Below are 19,419 nucleotides of genomic sequence, written 5' to 3' on the forward strand. Positions count from 1 at the left end.
AGCTTCAGCATCAGACCTTCCAATGAATGTTCAGGACTGTTTTCCTTTAGGATTGACTGGTTTGATCTCCTTGCTGGCAACCTACTCCAGTACTCTTGCCTGGAGAATCCTGTGGACAGAGGAGCCTGGTGGACTGCTGTCCATCGGGTCACATAGAGTCAGACATGATTGAAGTGACTTAGCATGCATGCATGCGTTGGAGAAGGAAATGGCAACCCACTCCAGTATTCTTGCCTGGAGAATCTCAGGGACACAGGAGCCTGGTGGGCTGCCGTCTGTGGGGTTGCACAGAGTCGGAAACGACTGAAGTGACTTAGCAGCAGCAGCATAGTTCTAATCCTTTGTAAACATTCCTATACCTATCTGCAACCATTCATTTCTTTCTAAACATTTGTCTGTCAGTCACTTTGAGACGTCTTCTCGGCTTGGAGGAGTTGTTTCCACCTAGTCTTTTGGGCTTCACCTCTTAGGAACGTGGGCTGACCTGCTTCAGCTTACCAAGTGAACATCTTGGAGTTATTCTTTACTTTGTAGCAGCACACAGTCAGTTGTCATAATACCAACCCCCTGTCCCTCTTTAGTCCTGCAGATAACCAGTTATAGGTAAGCATTTGTTTAATGTTTGTCTTCCACTAAGCAAGTCTTTTCTTGGTAGACAGAGGCACCCAGGAAATATCCTGATGCTGGGAAAGATTGAAGGCAGAAGGAGAGGGGAAGACAGAGGACGAGATGGTTGGATGGCATCACCGACTTGATGGACATGAGTTTGAGCAAGTTCCGGGAGATGGTAAAGGACAGGGAAGCCTGGCGTGCCACAGCCCATGGGGTCGCAAAGAGTCAGACACAACTGAGCCACTGAACAACAACAAGAATAGGCACCCAGTAAAGATTTGCTGGATGACTGCCTGTAAGAAGGTTCTTCTAAAGTCTGGGCATGGCACAGCTTCAGCCGTAGCAATGCACGTGCAGGAGAACAGTGGATTGAGCTGGAGAGGGAGCAGAGACTAGATCCCAGAATGACATGCAGTCATGGGAAGAAGCTTGTGCATCACCCAAGAGCAGTTAAGAGGCCATTGAAAGATTGTAAATCCAAGTCCATCTGTGGGTGGATAGCTCCCTTCTAGGTCTCTAGCTAGTGCTTTTTTCCTAGTTTATAGAAACTCTACTTGGCCCATGAAAACAAAGTAATACAGTAAATACAATTTATGGTTACATGTACAGTAAATTTCTGAAGACATTTCTAGAGTACATTTTTTACACTTCATAAAATTATGATCTTATATCGTTAAAGAATATATATGGATTTGTAAATAATTGGAAGAATTAAAATACTTATATTTTAATACTGAAATAACTATACTCAATTTGGCAATCGCAGTTAAAAACAAAACCAGTAGTATTTACAGCTTTCAAATTAAAAAAGCAATTGGTAGGTCTCTAATATTTCCTGAGCAATTTGGTATTATATATCAAATCTCAAAGAAAGCCAGTGCCAAAGAATGATCATATTACCGTACAGTTGCACTCATTTCACATGCTAGCAAGATTATGCTCAAAATCCTTCAAATTGGACTTCAGCTGTACATGAACTGAGAACTTCCAGATGTACAAGCTGGATTTAGAAAAGGCAGAGGAACCAGAGATCAAAATTTCTAACATCCACTGGATCATAGAAAAAGCAAGGGAATTCCAAAAAAATATCTACTTCTGCTTCATTGATCATGGTAAAGCCTTTGACTGTGTGGGTCACAACAAACTGGAAATTTTTTAAAGAGATGGGAACACTGGACCACCTTACCTGCCTCCTTAGAGGCTCCTGTGTGCAGCACAGGAAGCCACAGTTAGAACCGGACATGGAACAAAGGACTGGTTCCAGATTGGGAAGGGAGTACATCAAGGCTGTATATTGTTACCCTGCATATAGTAACTTCTATACAGAGTACATCATGCAGAATGCCAGGCTGGATGAAGCTCAAGCTGGAATCAAGATTGCCGGGAGAAATATCAACAACTTCAGATACCCAGATGACACCGCCCTTATGTCAGAAAGCGAAGAGGAACTAAGAGCCTCTTGATGAAGGTGAAAGAGGAGAATGAAAAAGCTGGCTTAAAACTCAATTTTCATAAAACAAAGATCATGGCATCTGGTTCTGTCTCTTATGGCAAATAGATGGGGGAAAAGTGGAAACACTGACTTTATTTCCTTGGGCTCCAAAATCACTGTGGAGGGTGATTTCAGCCACAAAATTAAAAGATGCTTGCTCCTTGGAAGAAAAGCTATGACAAACTTAGACAGCATATTAGAAAGCAGAGATAACACTTTGCTGAGAGAGGTTCATATAGCCAAAGCTATGGTTTTTCCACTAGTCATGTACGGATGTGAGAGTTAGACCGTGAAGACAGCTGAGTACCAAAGAATTGATGCTTTCAAACTGGGGTGCTGGAGCAAACTCTGGAGAGTCCTTTGGATAGCAAGGAGATTAAACCAGTCAATCCTAAAGAAAATCAACCCTGAATATTCATTGGAAGGACTGATGCTGAAGCTGACACTACAATACTTTTGGCCACCGATGTGAAGAGTTGACTTACTAGAAAAGACACTGATGCTGAGAAAGACTGAGGACAAGAGGAGAAGGGAGTGACAGATGATGAGTTGGTTAAATGGCATCACTGACTCAGTGGACATGAGTTTGAGCAAACTCCAGGAGATAGCGAAAGACAGCAAAGCCTGGTGTGCTGCAGTCCATGGAGTTGCAAAGAGTCGGACATGACTTAGTTACTGAACAACAACCACCTAAAAATAAGCAGAAGGAAGCAGAACAGAAAGTCCATCCAACAAATTAAATAATGTTATAAAAAAAGAAACAGTTACCTTTTATATGACAAGTTGTTCCTTTGAAAGAATTTTAAATGAAAATTATTTTTAAAGTCCCATTAAAAGAAAGTGATATATTATGTTCAACATATATTATTTTTAAATGAGCAACATTTTTATAGCTTTCAAACTAACCTTCCCAGAAACAATATTTCTTTTTCCTATAAAAGAAGTATACTTACTTTTCTGATTGTAAAAGTGATAGATGCTTATTACAGAAAACTTAGAATATATATGGGAATCTTAAATGCCTTCATTCTGATCTCTTCCCATCTTTCATGTGAAGTTCCACTTTCTTTAAAACTGTATCTTCTTTTTTTTTTCGTCTGTATCAAGTAGATAATTTTCTAATATGGTTCTCAGTTTCTTTGCTGTGATCATTGCATCGTTCCTTTGGGGTTCATTTAACTTCTTGCTGAAATGAATCCTTGAGTAGTTCTCTTGGTGAGGATCTATGTTTTTGTATGAGTATTTTTATTTCATTCTTACTCTTTGATTATAATTTAACTAGACATGGCTGGCAATTATTTTTCCTGTAGTGCTTTAAGTTAAGAAGTCTGTAGGTACAGTGGTGCCTTTTGTCCTTTAAAAATAGTTACTTTGGAAAAAAGTAATCATTTTGGAAAGCTATACCTTTTCCTGCCTTAAAACGTTTTTGTTTAGATTTACTGTCTTCATATACCAGAATAATTTAATTTTTAAAATAAGTAAATGGTTGACTGTGAGTCACTTGGTATGGTAATATATGTTACCTTTACCTTTACCTAATATATTTACCTTTTGTTGTTCTTCAATTGGTAAGTCGTGTCAGACTCTTTACAACCCTAAGAACTGTGGCCTGCCAGGCTCTTCTTGTCCATGGGATTTCCCAGGCAAGGTACTTGAGTGGGTTGCCATTTCCTGCTCCAGGGGATCTGCCCACCCAAGGATGAAATCCACATCTCTTGTATTGGCAGGTGGATTCTTTATCACTGGGCCACCAGGGAAGCCCACGGTAATATTTAGTCCAAAACAAAATCTCCTAAGATTGCTATTTGAATATGTACTAGTATTATATTTTATAATATGCTCTACATAGTGTCATATGTTTATTTTACAGTTCTTTTTCCAAAATCGCTATTTTTAGTTGCATTTTAGTTTAAATGGATCATTTATCTGCACTGTCCAGTGAAGCAGCTACTGGCCTGAGTGCTGATGTGTCCTGTTTTTATGTACTTTTGTCAAATGATTGGAAGTTTTAAATAAATACCTTGATTAGTTTTAGACCATATAACTTAAGATAATTCATTTTTACATGCAGATTTTTTTTCCACAAATTTAAAGCTGATTAGCTTCTTTGTTTTAAAAGTTAAGGTTTGACTGTACAGTATATGATTTAGAAGGAAGTTGTAGAAATAAATGAGATAGTTTGTATGTTTAGTTGGTGGTCTGCTTTCCATGTTATAGTCACATACAGTGTGTTTTTGAAGTATTAAGGCTGATATATCTTCTTTATATGTGAAGTATTAGGTCTTGATAAAAAGATTATCGGAATACCTGTTCAGGTTTCACTCTAATAAACAAGTAAGTTTGTTGATAATGCCTTCTGTTTTTCAGATTGCAAATAGAAGAATCTTCCAAACCTGTAAGGCTATCACAGCAGCTGGACAAAGTCGTGACAACCAATTACAAACCTGTTGCTAATCATCAATACAATGTAAGTCTTCATGTCGTTCTTCATTCTGGTCTGTCTTTAATGTCATAGACTCTTAGGTTTTGAAAGGACCGTAGCAGTCACACACCTTGCTGTCAGGTGCTTGAGGTATCCAGGCTTAGTGGGCAAGATAACAGTTTGCTGAGCACAGAAAAGGTATTCACTCTATAGCAAAAGTCATACAATGAGAAGACAACCACTGCTGAAGTGACTCCTGAAAAGTTTTTCAGAGAAATAAAACATTTCTTCAGTGTTTCTAATGTTTTGAAGCATAGTATCCTTAAAAAAATATATTAGCTTTAGAGTTTTTTCTATACCTTTATAACTGAGAGTAGGATCATGAACCAATGGTCATTTTTCCCATTATTAAGATTGCTTTCCCTAGTTTCAGCTTTTCTAGGAATTTTTACAGCCTCACACTACTATGTAAAGTGTGGGCTGCCTGTATGTAAAAAAACTTTTTCATTAAAGTATATTGTATGTACTATATTTATTATATATATTGGAAAAGGAAATATCAACCCACTCCGGTGTTCTTGCCTGGAGAATTCCATGGACAGAGGAACTTGGAAGGCTACAGTCCATGGGATCGCAAAGAGTTAGACATGACTGAGTGACTAACACACACTTTATGAATATATAGTGTATATATTTGTACACATACACAGTGTGTGTATGTATAGTACACACATGTATACATCTTATGTGTACTTTGTGCCGGGCAGTACAAAGGTCTAACTGTTGTAATTATTGCTGTGATCCTTATTTTATAGATGAAGAAACTGGGGCACAGAGAGGTTAGCTTCCTTGAGGTCACACAGCCAGTAATCAAGTAGTCCAGACGTTGAACCATGGAAACTGGTTTAAGAGCCTTACTATTTTTTTTAATTGAAGTATAGGCAACTTACAATATTGTGTTAGTTGTTGGTATCCAGCAAAGTGATGTGATTATATATGTGTATGCATGTATATACACGTGTGTGTATATATGTATAGTGGTAGTGTTAGTCGCTCAGTTATGTCCGACTCTTTGTGACCCCGTGGACTGTAGCCCTCCAGGCTCCTCTGTCTGTGGAATTCTCCAGGCAAGAATACTAGAGTGGGTAGCCATTCCCTTCTCCAGGGGATCTTTCCGACCCAAGGATTGATCCTGGGTCTCCTGCCTTACAGGCAGATTCTTTACTTTCTGAGCTACCAGAGGAGCCCGTGTGTGTGTGTGTGTGTGTGTGTGTGTTTCTTTTTCATTTTAGGCAATTTCATATATAGTAGTATATATCTGTCCATCCCTTACTCCTACTTTATTCCTCTGCCCGTTTCCCCTTCGATGACCATAAGTTTGTTTTCTGTGTCTGTGAGTAGGAACCTTACTCTTAAGAAACCTGCGTTGCTGTAGATCCTTAGCAGTGCTAAAAGAGTTAAGAGATTTGGGTCTTTAAGGACCTGCAGTGTAAGGAGAAAGTGATGATTTTCTGAAAATAAAAGGAAGTCCAAGTTAAGTCAAGGAGCAGTTGAGAGTTGATACCTCTGTGTCCTACTTTGTTGCTTACGATTTCCCCTTGATACTGAATTTAAGAAGAAATAAATACTCTTTTTTAAGTTTGGCCTTTAAGTTACAAGCTTATCAAATGATGCAGGTTAGTATCTGCCCAACCACTACTTTATGATATTTGAATATCTTACGGTTATTTTATAAAGACAGATAGCAAATGTAGACGCCTCCAGGGCCAAGCAGGCATCTTCTTGGGTAGGATGCTGAAATTTAAGAAGGTAAATGGTAGAGACTATGATGAACTGAAGTGCATGTGTCCCTTCTAAAGACATCCAAATTTTAAAAATTGCTACACTGTTTCTCTCTATTGTTTATAATAGGAAAAGACTAGAAACAAATGTCCAAAAATAAGGATTAGTTCAGTACTTTAACAATTGTTATTTTTTAGTGCTAGGTGCTAGGGTGATTTTATCCTGATTTTCTCTTTAATGAAATCTTTTTGAATTCTTGGAATTGTCAGTCTTTTTGAATTGTTGGAACTGTCACAGTGAATACCTATTGTCTGAATTGTTACAGTGGAAGTTTTACAGTGTAAAGTTTTTCTGTTGCGATGGGAAAGGGGGGAAGCTAGGAAAAAATGTTGGTACTTAGCATGACAGTGGCCTACCACAGTTACATAAGATTTGTCTCCTCTGAACAAAAAAATGTTTTTTGTTTTTTTTTTTTAATGCCAATTTTATGCCTGCGATACCTACTCTTGGTGAACCAAATAAAGTTTCTGTCTTCAAGGAGCTACCATTTTTTTTCAGTTTCTCTGGTCATGCCTTTTCAGACCCTGTTTGGGTATAATCTATATTTCCTTTGACCTAGTGAGTCCACATTTTTAAATTACAATTTTTTTTTTTCTTTAGTTCCATTACAAGGGTCACTCTTGTTATACTGCTACATACCATCCTTTCTGAGGCAAAAGGAAAGTCTCTCTTAGGTCAGAGCTGGCACTTTGGCGTGTATCAAAGCTCTGACCTCTAATTCATGTTCAGAGTGATGTTGGCGCTATATCTACCTGGCAGGTATAGAAGGATAGATTCCAAGTGTCATATTTTTGGAGTGCTTTTCATTGCTCTCTTTTTAGTACTAAAATAAGTACAAATACATTGTATTGTGAACCACTTGTTAGGATATAAAGCTGTCACATCCCTTTTAAAGAGACTCTTTAACGTCAAGTGACATTTCAGTTCATGGTATCAACTTTTGTTAACATTGTCATAGCGTTAATGAGTCATTAATATTAATGTAATTATAGTGATGAGTCATATACTCTTCAATTAACAAAGATTGACTGTAAGTTACCATGTTACACTGCTTGAATGTTTAGTGATTTCCGCCGCCCCCCAACTCCATGAGAGTGTATCGGAAATTGGTGGAGGCGCCTGCATAGCTCTTAAAAGCATAGACAGCATTATAATAAAATGCTAACTATAATAAGAGTATAAAGCTTTTGTTTTTGTGGTCAGGGAACTAAGAGCCCACAAGGCACGTGGCCGGGGAAAAAGGTTTTTACTGATAGAGTCATATAATCCAAATATAGAGTCACTGATGTATAAGATTCCTCTCAACTGCCTCCATCCCTGACTGCAGGTAAGGGTGCCTGTGTATGTTCTGTGTTCTGGTTGACTTTGTGGACATCATTATCCCGCCTGTGTAAATGCCATAGCATTCTTTTATGTAGTCTCCAGTCATAGGACCTTTCTCATAAGGAATCCCTTTTCTCGTAAGAAATTGTGCCCTCTACAAAGACAGAAATATAGATCAATGGAACAAAATAGAAAGCCCAGAGATAAATCCACGCACATATGGACACCTTATCTTTGACAAAGGAGGCAAGAATATACAATGGATTAAAGACAATCTCTTTAACAAGTGGTGCTGGGAAAACTGGTCAACCACTTGTAAAAGAATGAAACTAGAACACTTTCTAACACCATACACAAAAATAAACTCAAAATGGATTAAAGATCTAAACGTAAGACCAGAAACTATAAAACTACTAGAGGAGAACATAGGCAAAACACTCTCCAACATACATCACAGCAGGATCCTCTATGACCCACCTCCCAGTACAGCCACTATGGAGAACAGTGTGGAGATTCCTTAAAAAACTGGAAATAGAACTGCCTTATGATCCAGCAATCCCCTGCTGGACATACACACTGAGGAAACCAGAATTGAAAGAGACATGTGTACCCCAGTGTTCATCACAGCACTGTTTATAATAGCCAGGACATGGAAGCAACCTAGATGTCCATCAGCAGATGAATGGATAAGAAAGCTGTGGTACATATACACAATGGAGTATTACTCAGCCATTAAAAAGAATACATTTGAATCAATTCTAATGAGGTGGATGAAACTGGAGCCTATTATACAGAGTGAAGTAAGCCAGAAAGAAAAACCCCGATACAGTATACTAACGTATATATATGGAATTTAGAAAGATGGTAACAATAACCCTGTATACGAGACAGCAAAAGGGACACTGATGTATAGAACAGTCTTTTGGACTCTGTGGGAGAGGACGAGGGTGGGATGATTTGGGAGAATGGCATTGAAACATGTATAATATCATGTATGAAACGAGTTGCCAGTCCAGGTTCGATGCACAATACTGGATGCTTGGGGCTGGTGCACTGGGATGACCCAGAGGGATGGTATGGGGAGGGAGGAGGGAGGAGGGTTCAGGATGGGGAACACATGTGTACCTGTGGCGGATTCATTTTGATATTTGGCAAAACCAACACAATATTGTAAAGTTAAAAAATAAAATAAAAATCAAAAATACAGAATCTGTAACTCTTCTAAAAAAAAAAAAAGAAAGAAAAGAAAAAGTGCCCTCTGTTGTCTAGACAGTGGTCTCAGTGCTGGCTGTAGACTAAAATCACCTGGGAAGCTTTTTAAAAAGAAAATACCTTCAGAGATTGGTTGTATTGATCTAATGTGGAGGCCTACTATCTTTAAATTTTTTACCTAGGTAGTTCTGGCATTCAGCCACTGATCCAAAGAGACAGGAAATCTGTCTCTTGTGGCATGTCTGCCATCTCCTGTGGCATGGGGAACAAAAATGATACCTAGAAGGGAAACCAGGAAGTCTCTTTCCACTAAACCCAAGGCTTTTTAGAAAGAATTAGTATCTTCTTGTCTCTATTACCATCAACTCCCCACCCCACCCCCCTGCCCCCAGCTTGAAAAGAAGACTTCTCTTCGCCTTTTCTCCCCACCCTGGCAAGAGCTCTTGGTCTGAAAGTGATAGAACATTAGAAGAAACTGTTTCATTCTGTGGAGCGACCAGTTGTGTTGTCTTAATCTTCAGAACTAAGGTTGTTGGGGGTGTTTTTTTGGCTTGGCTTTTTTTTTTTTTTTTTGGTTTTTAAGTATTTATATATATATATAAATTTGGAATTTTGTTGATTAAAGTGGATGCCTGCGAGACTGAATCTAAAGGCCTATTCAGCAGTATTTGCCTACTGTATTATATAGTCTAGTGTAAGAATACTACATGGTTTAAAAAAAAAATGCTGCATGCTTTGTCCATTTGAATTTGCACACCAAAGACTGATCAACCCTGAAGAATTAATTTCCTCCCAAGAGATAACAACACATTAGACAGAAATAGAAGCATAGGGGGTGGGGGAATCTTTCATAAGGATTTAAAATGCAAACCATGATATTCAAGCCTGTCACGCTCACTTTAAAAGTTAAAAACCTCCACAAAGACTGTCTTGACAAAGCAATCAGAGTATTTCTGCAAACAACAATCTAGAAATTTACAGACATCTGTATTATAATATTTTAATTGGAAGTGGGTGGCATTTATAATTTTAGTCAGGGATTATTGTTTCAGTAATGACAGTTGAACAGCCTTATACCACATCCACAATGGGTGTTCAACATTTGGTTGCAGTTCATTCTTGAATAATTGGTTTTATATTTTGAAAGTAAAATTGTATATGATGGAATTGGGAGGTTATAAAAATTTGTGCCTGGAGATGAAAGTTCTTTCTGAATTGACATTTCTGTGCAGCTGGTGATGCCTTAGTTTATGGTCACTGGGAGCAGATATCAGTAATTAAAATTCATATAACACAAAAGCTACTTCTAGTCTAATAACTAGCCTAGTAGTATTTTGTGGCTGCGAACAAGTTAGAAATCTGATTGCTTTGAGTGTCGTTTCCTGATACTGCCAGTGCAAAACAAAATGCCCAAAGGAAAAAGAGCTAAGAGGAGAAGAAATAGCATTATATCCAAACAGTAGTCTTTTCCTAGACTGGTGCATATCGTGTGTTGTTTATTTGTGAAATTAATTTTTAGTACAGAGTTATAAGTACAACATTAAGACTTCCATTTGTACACTGATGAGCTTAGAAAAGAGAAGTTGCCTCAGGGATCTTAGTTTTGGCATGAGTATAATTTGTTGCTAATAATTTCATGATCATGGGATCATTTTAGTCCCTTTTTATAGTTATATGTACTTTGGAACCACCTGATACCACAGAGCAGAATTGGGGTGATGGATCTCTCTTGAACATTATTTAAAAAAAAAAAAAGATTTAAATAATGCAGTACTACAAAAATTTTATTGAGCCATTGATAGGCGTGGTTAATGCAGAAAGATAAGCATACAGGTCTTGTGTGTTTTCTCCCCATTTTAAAGGAGGAGAGCACCAATGTTAAATGCAGTGTTTTTGAGATTGAAACATGTAAACCAAGATTTAAAAAGAAAATTTTCTGTGTAGAATTGGTACTTTTCTCACTGCTCATTAACATTACAAATCACAACCTAATCTGACTCTTAATCAATACCTTCAGTATTGATTTTGAAGTTTCTTTCTAATTTATTCTCAGTTCTTATCTTTAGTCCTTTTGGGTCTGACCTATGGCTTTTAGGGTTGGGACAACTTGATAACAGACGCTTAAGTTTTTCCTCTCTACTGCCTACTGGACTGTATGCCCTCTCTAAAGTGGACTGTCTTGCTTTGGTAGTAGAGTCGCTCAGTTGTGTCCAACTCTTTGCTACCCCATGGACTGTAGCCTACCAGGCTCTCCATCCATGGGATTTTCCAGGCAAGAGTACTGGAGTTGGCTGCCATTTCCTTCTCCAGGGATCTTCCTGACCCAGGGATGGAACCCAGGTCTCCCACATTGCAGGCAGATGCTTTACCATCTGAGCCACCAGGGAAGTCCTATCTTGCTTTACCAGCATGTTTTGTTACTTGAAAACCTTTTTCCTGTTCATCTTCCTAGCTTCTCGAGTCATTTTACATGAGGAAGAGAGGGCTAAGAGTGGAAGCTGAATTTGCCATAACTTCTGTTTCCTATTCCCTGAATTTAAATTTTTCCATCTTCTTTCAGCATAAATTAAAGCTGGGATGGAAGAGAAGAAAGAATACGGTACAACTGTGGCTCCATACTGAGAATACAAAAGCATAGCACTAGCCTTTTGCTAGGTTCCCACCTCTCTGTCTTGTTTTTCTTGAGGATCAGTTGTTGTAGCCACGCGTTTCGGGAAACAAACTCACTCAGAAGGACAATGCAGATAGTGGAGTGCAGTTTGTTACACCAGCGGGCCCAAGGCAAAGTCTCCTCTTAGCCAAGGACCCCGACCAGCATGTGTGAAAATCTTTTATACCCCATGTGTACGTGTCTGAACCCACCACTCCAGATTCCTTAAGACTTACATAAACCAAGGAAAATACAATCCCAATAACCCCATCATTCACGTGCTATGTGCTCATGTGCTCAAACAGTCAAACAATTAGCCAATAATCAGTAAACCCGAGGTTACACTCCGATAGATACAGAAAAATTTATGGCCTCTCTGGAGGAAGGGGTGATTAGTATGTTTTCTCTTAGGCGATGAGTAACCTAGATACGATCTTTAAGATTCCCTCTGTCTGGAGGGGGTCTTATCCTTCTGTTGTTGTTTTCATAGGCACTAAACAGAGTTCAGAGTCCATTGGAAAGGTGGCTGAGCATGATCAGCATGAACAGGCCTAAGATGGAGTCCAGGCCCTTTGAATTCCTTCTTCACAGTGACCTTTCACTGAATGAAATCCCACACCCCACTCAGGCCTTTAAGAAGGGAATAGGCTTTCTCCACTCTTCTTTGTCTGATTCTACCTCCCTCTATTTTGTAGATGCCAAGTTAAGTTTCTTATCTTCCACTTGGTCGGAGTAAAGGGTTATCGTATCTTCTTCCCGTGGTCCATACTTTTATACTCTTTCCTCTGGCCCTGCTTTCTACACTATCCATCAGAGTGGACAGAGCAAACCCTTTCAAGCACAGTGCAGCTGTGGAAGGGAATTTCAGGATGCAAACTGAGTACAGTTATAAACGGGGGAAAATATGACATAGTTTAGACATTGGTCAGCAAAGCAAGGCTTAAACGTGAATCACTTTAAGGTATTCCATGCCGTTGTTCCTCTTTTTAATCCAAAGAGCCTCCTTTTTGTAGATGTGTGGGCTTTGTCTTGATCTGTCATGCTTTCTTTCTCCATCATACAGCCACTGTCTGAGTTCTCTCCTCCTTTTAACCCGAGAGAAAGAAAATTCTGTCTCGAGTGGCCCCCAAGTCCATCTCTTTTGGTCTTGGCTATAGCTCTGCAGCCTCCTTTCTCGTGGAATCGGGGCAGAATCTGTACTTCTGCCTTTGACCATAAGTGCATTTTTTTTCACCTGATACTGGGCAGCCCAGTATCCCCAACAATACAGTCTGTGCCCTGCATTTACGCTTTTTTCCCAACATCATGAGTTGTCCTAGGTAACTCTGTGGTCTCTTTTACTACATTACTACATTTAAAATACTCAAGGCCCTCTGTATACATTTTAACACACGAGCCTTAAGAAAGGGATACCTTTTGAAAGAGAGTATCTTATTTACTCCCATATTTTAGTGCAGTTGTTGTTGTTGTTTAGTCACTAAGCCGTGTCCAACTCTTTTGTGACCCCCATGAACTGTAGCCCATCAGGCCTCTGTCCATGAGGTTTCCCAGGCAAGAATACTGGAGTGGGTTGCTATTTTCTTCAGTTTTAGTGCAATACCAAGCATCTAATTCATGCTTAATCTATTGAGGAGCTGAATGGATTTCAAGTTTTACTCTCCAGGTATACATATCACAAAAATTAAGACATTCAATTTAGCTCTTTCGTCTTGTCTAGCTCCTAATTTTATTTATTGAAAGACCAATACTGTTGTCAGAGTTACTTCTTGCCTCTAAAGTCTCTGATTATATTTAAGGTATATTTTTAGTCTTAACATCAATAGAAATTAGATTTTATCTCTTTACGTCTCTCTTGTTAAAATACAGAGAATAAGCCTAACTATATGAAGCTGGAATTTGTACAGAATTCAGTTGTATGTTTTGATATGCATTTCTCCATCTTTGAAGTTAGTCTCTCTCTCTCACAGTAATTCTGTTGATGCACAAAAGATTGTGCTCTGACAGCTTTTACGCAGCCTGCTGATGCTTATTGACCAGGTGGGCTGCTGCTGCGGTCTGCATTGTTGTTTAGTCGCTAAGTCATGTCCACCTGTTTTGCGACCCCACAGACTGTAGCCCACCAGGCTCCTCTGTCCATGGGATTCTCCAGGTGAGAATACTGGAGTGGGTTGCCATTTCCTTCTCCAGGGGATCTTCTTGGCCCAGGGATCGAACTTGCATCTCCTTCATTGGCAGGCGAGTTCTTTACCACTGAGCCACCAGGGAAGCCCTACAGTTTATATATATATCTGTCCTCTAACAAGTTTCTGAGGCTTTATCAAGATAAAGTTAATAAAAAAAAAAAATGAAAAGCTTAATCAACGAACATGAATGCAAGCAAATTGCGTGTTTTCAGTAAAGAGCTAACTTTTTTACAAATGCACATATGTCTGGATGGTGACACCATTCGTGCCGTTGCTTACTTCATTTTACAGAAGAAGCAAGTTCAAGGAGGTCACGGGGTTGGGAGGAGAAAAGGCCGCCTGTCACCACCCTTGTTCTTTGGTTTTTACCAAGATTTCCCAAGCTTTTCCTCCCTAGAAAACCTGTTGTCTGATCTCTCTGCCCCTCAGCCTTCTTCCTGCCCTGAAAAACTCTCATTTTGAAAGATATTACCTACCAAATGGCATAGACAGATAAACTCTTTTACTGTGTTTTGGGTAATCAAAAACAAAGAGTTGCAAATAGACTTTGTGATCCACATGATGTGATTTCAGTGAAGATGGGCTTTGGGGGAGGAAATGGACACATTACATAAAGCTTTAGGGAACAGTGAAAATGGTTTACAGGTGGGCACTAACCTTCCTGGAGCCTTAAAGGTCTGAGGAGCCCTAGGAGCAAAGAAGGCCATAGATACTGAACTACCGCTCTTTGACCTGCTGCCTTGCAATTTAAAATCTAATAGTGGAGGATGGAAAAGAGTACCTGTGTTTCAGAGTGAGCACATTGAATTGATGCCTTCGGGACTTTTGCTTTCTTCTCATAGATTGAATATGAAAGGAAAAAGAAAGAAGATGGAAAGCGAGCCCGAGCTGATAAACAACACGTTTTGGATATGCTGTTTTCAGCTTTTGAGAAGCATCAGTATTATAATCTGAAGGACTTGGTGGACATCACAAAACAACCTGTGGTATGTATATGCTCACATTGATCCTTTAAATAGGTTTAAACAGGCTTCATTAACACGGCTTTACTGAAGAGAAGCGTGCTGTGAATTAGTAAGTTCACCTGGACCTATGCTGGTGCTGGGTCTTGTTCCAGCATGGAAAAGCTGTCTGCGTGCAGTCTTTTTTCTTCCTTCCTTTCCTCCCCTTTTCTTTCTTCCCCTCTCTTCCTTTCCGTTTCTTTTTTAAATCTCAGCTTCATTGTTTTAATTTTAAATACATTTAGTATCAATAGTTCATATGAAGAAGAGGCAGATTTGTCCTCCTTTTGATCTTTGACTGATCCTTGACATTAAGCCTAAAGTCTCTTTGTTTATAGCATTTCTAGTCTTTCATTTGTTCTTCTCCCTCCCTCTAGAAAAGCTCAACTTCAAGAGTCACTGTTTTTTCACAGTGAGTGTTTATCCCTGTCTTGTGAACTGTTCTCTGTGGATTTTTTTTTAAATCATCTAGCACTAACATTAGGTCCTTTCAAACTTGAGCTGTAGAGCCTCACAGTGCTCGTTGAGATTATGCTTGGGTTGGCCTAGTCTCCATTTTCAAGGAAATTTTTAATAAATTGATGTTTTAGAAAATTTTTGTTCTATAAATAATCATTTTTTAATCACTTCTCCAGACATTTGTATTAATACCTATCTGAAAATAATCTGTGTTTCTAATCCATTTAAAATGCTGGAAACAAGGAAGGGATCGAAACCCTTTCTCTAGTCTTTGGGTCACATTTCCTTCCATTTAACTTTCTCACACCTAAGCTTAGCAAAGTGGCAGATTGAATTATAGCAGTATTTTACTTACAGATTTTTAAAACTTAGGTGGAAACCCCTTTATTCTTGTCCTCTTACCCAGTTTCCTTTATCATTTTATCCACCTTGCCAGGATGCCCAAGAATATGTTAATTCTAACTGCTCCATTTATTTGCCTCAGAATATGGAACAAGATAACCAGTTTTGTAAAATATTTTAACATAAATGACTCCATGGTTTGTTTTTTTTTATGTATTCAAAGCTTCAGGAAATTATTTCTGAAACGTCAGTATTGATGGTGCAGTTTCCCACTTCTGTAGAGATTTCTTTACTGTTACGCTTCATGCTTTCACTTTTTCATTAAGAAAGAAATTTGAATTCCAAAAGACCTAAATACTTTTTCTTTAACCATAGAGAAGGAAAGTGCTCATGCTGGCAGTATTATCAACTCATCTTAATGACTTCACTCCCTTCAGCATCAAAGCCTTAGAAACAGCATTCCAAGCTAGATTAAAAAATTTGAAATAGAATAATTCATAAGCTAAACTCCATTTCTTCTGCTTTTAATGAAGTTTATCTTTGTATTTTTATATATACATGAAAAGGCTATTCCAGATATTCTGGATGCAAATGACGTAGTCTCATAGAATAAAACACACACACAGTTAGATGTGGGAAAGTAAGTGTTTGTAGAGGGACATTCAGATAAGTGCTAAGGAAAGCTCTTTCTTTGCCTTAACATGGAATGACATAATGTTTCTAAAGTTTATTCATTTTGCAGCAGAGAAAAAGGATAACTAGCTTTCTCTCTGTCTTGGCTGTTCAGATAATTTTTATGTGGTGGAACTCAGTGACTCTCTTAACAGAACCTCTTAATTCATGGTCAGTAAGTGGGCTTTAGGAGATCCAGCAACCCCCTGAATATGTACAGAAATGTGTGGATTTTTGGGGGGGAGCAGATTTGTAGTTTATGTCAGATTCTCAGAGAGCCTGGGAACCTCAAAGAGCTTGAGAACAACAGATCTAGAAACTGAAATATTTTATAGTAGTTTTATTAATTAGGGACTAAATTGCCTGTAAAGCATTAAGTGTTTGAAGGCAGGTTTGTATATTGTTCACATCCCTAAATATTCATACATTCCACAACACAGTTATGGTAGCAATCCAATAAATATTAGATGAAGTGATTTAAGGAAAAGGAGATGGTGACATCCTTTACCTTTTAGGGCCACCATATTTTCCTCGGGTGGATTTTGACAGACCTCCTGTTGTCTGTGGCAGGAGCGGGGTACAAAGAGCTGTCTCAATAAAGCATAGAGTGCCAGAGCTGCAGTTACTCTCGTGTAGAGGAGAGGACAGGACATGGTCACATGGGCTCTAGTCCTGCCGTTTACCTCGGTGGGATCTGGAGAAGTCACGTTGTCGCTAAAACTGAGGGAGCTGGACTGGATAATCATCGTGACCTCTCCCAGTGCTCCGTCTATGATTCTCTCCCTCTCCTGTTCCATCTCCTCTCCATCTCCCACTCACATTCAGACTGAGCTGGCAAAGCCCGTTGACCTAGAAAGTGGCTAGAGCCCAGCTCTCCTCCGTGTAGGTAATTCTCTCTTTTAAAAGGGTCACAGGACGTAAGTCGGTCTGTACTAATGGGCTTCAGTACACACACCCTTACTAATTTGATTTTAGTCTGAGCAGTACCAGGAGAATGAAGGAACCCAGTGTAGCATTAAAGTCAGTGATCCAGGAAGGAGACTTCCTGATGGAAAGAGCACAGGACTGGGAGTAACAGGACCTCAGTTCATGTCCCAGTCCTGCCATTTAGCCAAATAGCCTCAGGTACTTGATATGCATTTAATGGTTTAATACGTTATATAATTTAATATTTAATTTACTTGATATATGACATTCTTAATATAAAATTTACTAATATATTCAAGTTAAATGTGTATAATATTATACTTTGTAAATTTGTCTTAAAAATACCTAGTTTATAGGTTCCTTGTAATAATTTTAATGTTTATGAAAGTTGCATTTGTCAACAGCAAAGTATTTTGCTAATATTTATTGTTAGTATTATTAAACAAATTTTTGAGCCCTGTGTAAAAGGGAGGAAAAGAGATCTTCTTGGTGTTGAGTTCTTTAGTCAGTGCATTTAATGACACGCTCTGGTTTTCTGCGGCCCCCAGCGCCTCTCTTGATACCAGATTTCTGACCACGATGTGCTCATTTTAACACGTCCTCTCTGTTATTAGCACTACTACTATATTCTTAAGTTACCATCTGCTTTCTGACCTTTAGGATGTCATTTTTGACATTCTGAGTGCATCTGAAGTATTTTCTTGTTTTTCCAGTTCCTTCCCTTCCAGTCTTCTTCCTAAAAACCTTCACTCCTGCAAGCGAAATTATTGATTAGAGAAACTGCCCTTAAGGGCCAGCCTGTATCCTTCATTCACCAGTGTGTGACTTGCATAAGCAATCAGAGAGTTAAAGTTACTCATTAAGGACAAATAAGCCAATTTTAAAAGGCCAGGCTCTGGTAACTGATAAAAAAGTCAGAAACACAGCATCCATTTAAAGGAGTGTTTTCATGAATTTTAAATTTTGACTCCCCACCATCCCCCCGCCAAAGTAAAATATCAGAGGAAGCCTATTATTTCTCTGTTGACAGTCTTTGCTATTTTACCTTAAATGTGTTATGTCAAGTCTTTCTTCATATTTTATTGTATCTGTAAAATAATAGCATAGCAGCATTTCCTTCAGGAATTCAAGCCATTTAAAGCTTTATGTAATTGTTCCCTTTGAAACCCCAGACTGCCAAGACCACTATGAGCCCAAGCACCCTGTTCTCCAGCACAGCACCCCTTGCCCAGGGTTTCTTCAGACATCCATTTCTGTTTAAAGTGTCATCAGAAATCAGCTCTAATTGTAACTGAACCTCTTCATTTTCTTGTGCTCCGCGTCCATTTGATTTCAGGTCAAGATTCAGGGAACTTTATCTTTAATTATTGATGATCCCTTGTAAATCAGCAGTCCCCAATCACGTCGACTCAGTGGACCATTTGCCTTTAAATTCAGAGCGTGTAATTGAACAGTTTGCATGCTTTTATAAAGTAAGTTCACATCAACAAGAAAAATGAGGCAAAGATTTGCATGGCTTTGATTTTGAAGCAGCTTGGTATCCCTAAGCTTAAGTTGCCCAGAGCTAAATAATGCTCAACAGGCCGTTGCTCGTTTGCTCAAAATAGGCTTTTAATAAAGCCAGTGCAGCAATAAGGTAATGTTAACCTGATCCTCAGAGCTTGTTTCCAGACAGGCCTGAATAGAAATAAGTGGAATCTGGCATCAGTAAGATACAAGAAGATAATGTTTTTTAAAGGGAAAAAGTGGCTAAAGAATTTGATATACTTAGCATTTCTCCTGTCAAAAAATAAAAGTTTATTTACAAGCATATGTTGTTATAGACCTGTCAGTTGGCTGGGACTTGTTCAGCTGCAAGAAAAGAAAACTGAGCTCAAACTAGCTTAAGTAAAAATACAGTGTATTGGCTCCTGTAGCTGAGAAGTTCAGGAATGCATCTTGCTTTAGACATGGCTGGATCCAGCTGCTAATACTATTTAGTTAGCCCAGTTCCTCCCCACCCCTCCCTATCTCTCCTCATCATTATGTCTTTCCTGGGTGTTGTCTTTCTACTCGGGCAGAATCTAGCCGTGTGGTAGACAAAGTGGCCTCCTGAAGCACTTCACAGCCAGCAGCCTCAAAGCATACGGAGAATGTCTGCCCTGATTATTCCAGCAGAAGCTCAGGGAAGATCTTAATTGCCGCGCCAGGGGTTGGATGTTCATTCCTGAACCAAGAGGATAGGGTAGGACCGTCCATCGGCCAGGCCCATTGCCTCTCGCACCCTTGCGCCACACTACTTG

The 19,419-nt window shown here is 39.0% G+C and overlaps 1 protein-coding gene across 2 annotated transcripts in view; it reads left to right on the forward strand.

Moving 5' to 3' along the window:
* The window catches only part of GTF2F2 (general transcription factor IIF subunit 2), a 136,215-nt gene that overhangs the window by 107,418 nt on the left and 9,378 nt on the right, over positions 1-19,419 (forward strand). For both annotated transcript variants that reach the window (XM_005213597.5, NM_001038064.1), the window contains 2 exon segments: positions 4,472-4,571; positions 14,579-14,722. In XM_005213597.5, the coding sequence (XP_005213654.1) occupies positions 4,472-4,571; positions 14,579-14,722 (244 nt within the window).

Source organism: Bos taurus, chromosome 12, assembly GCF_002263795.3.
Source record: "Bos taurus isolate L1 Dominette 01449 registration number 42190680 breed Hereford chromosome 12, ARS-UCD2.0, whole genome shotgun sequence".
Lineage (NCBI taxonomy): Eukaryota > Metazoa > Chordata > Mammalia > Artiodactyla > Bovidae > Bos > Bos taurus.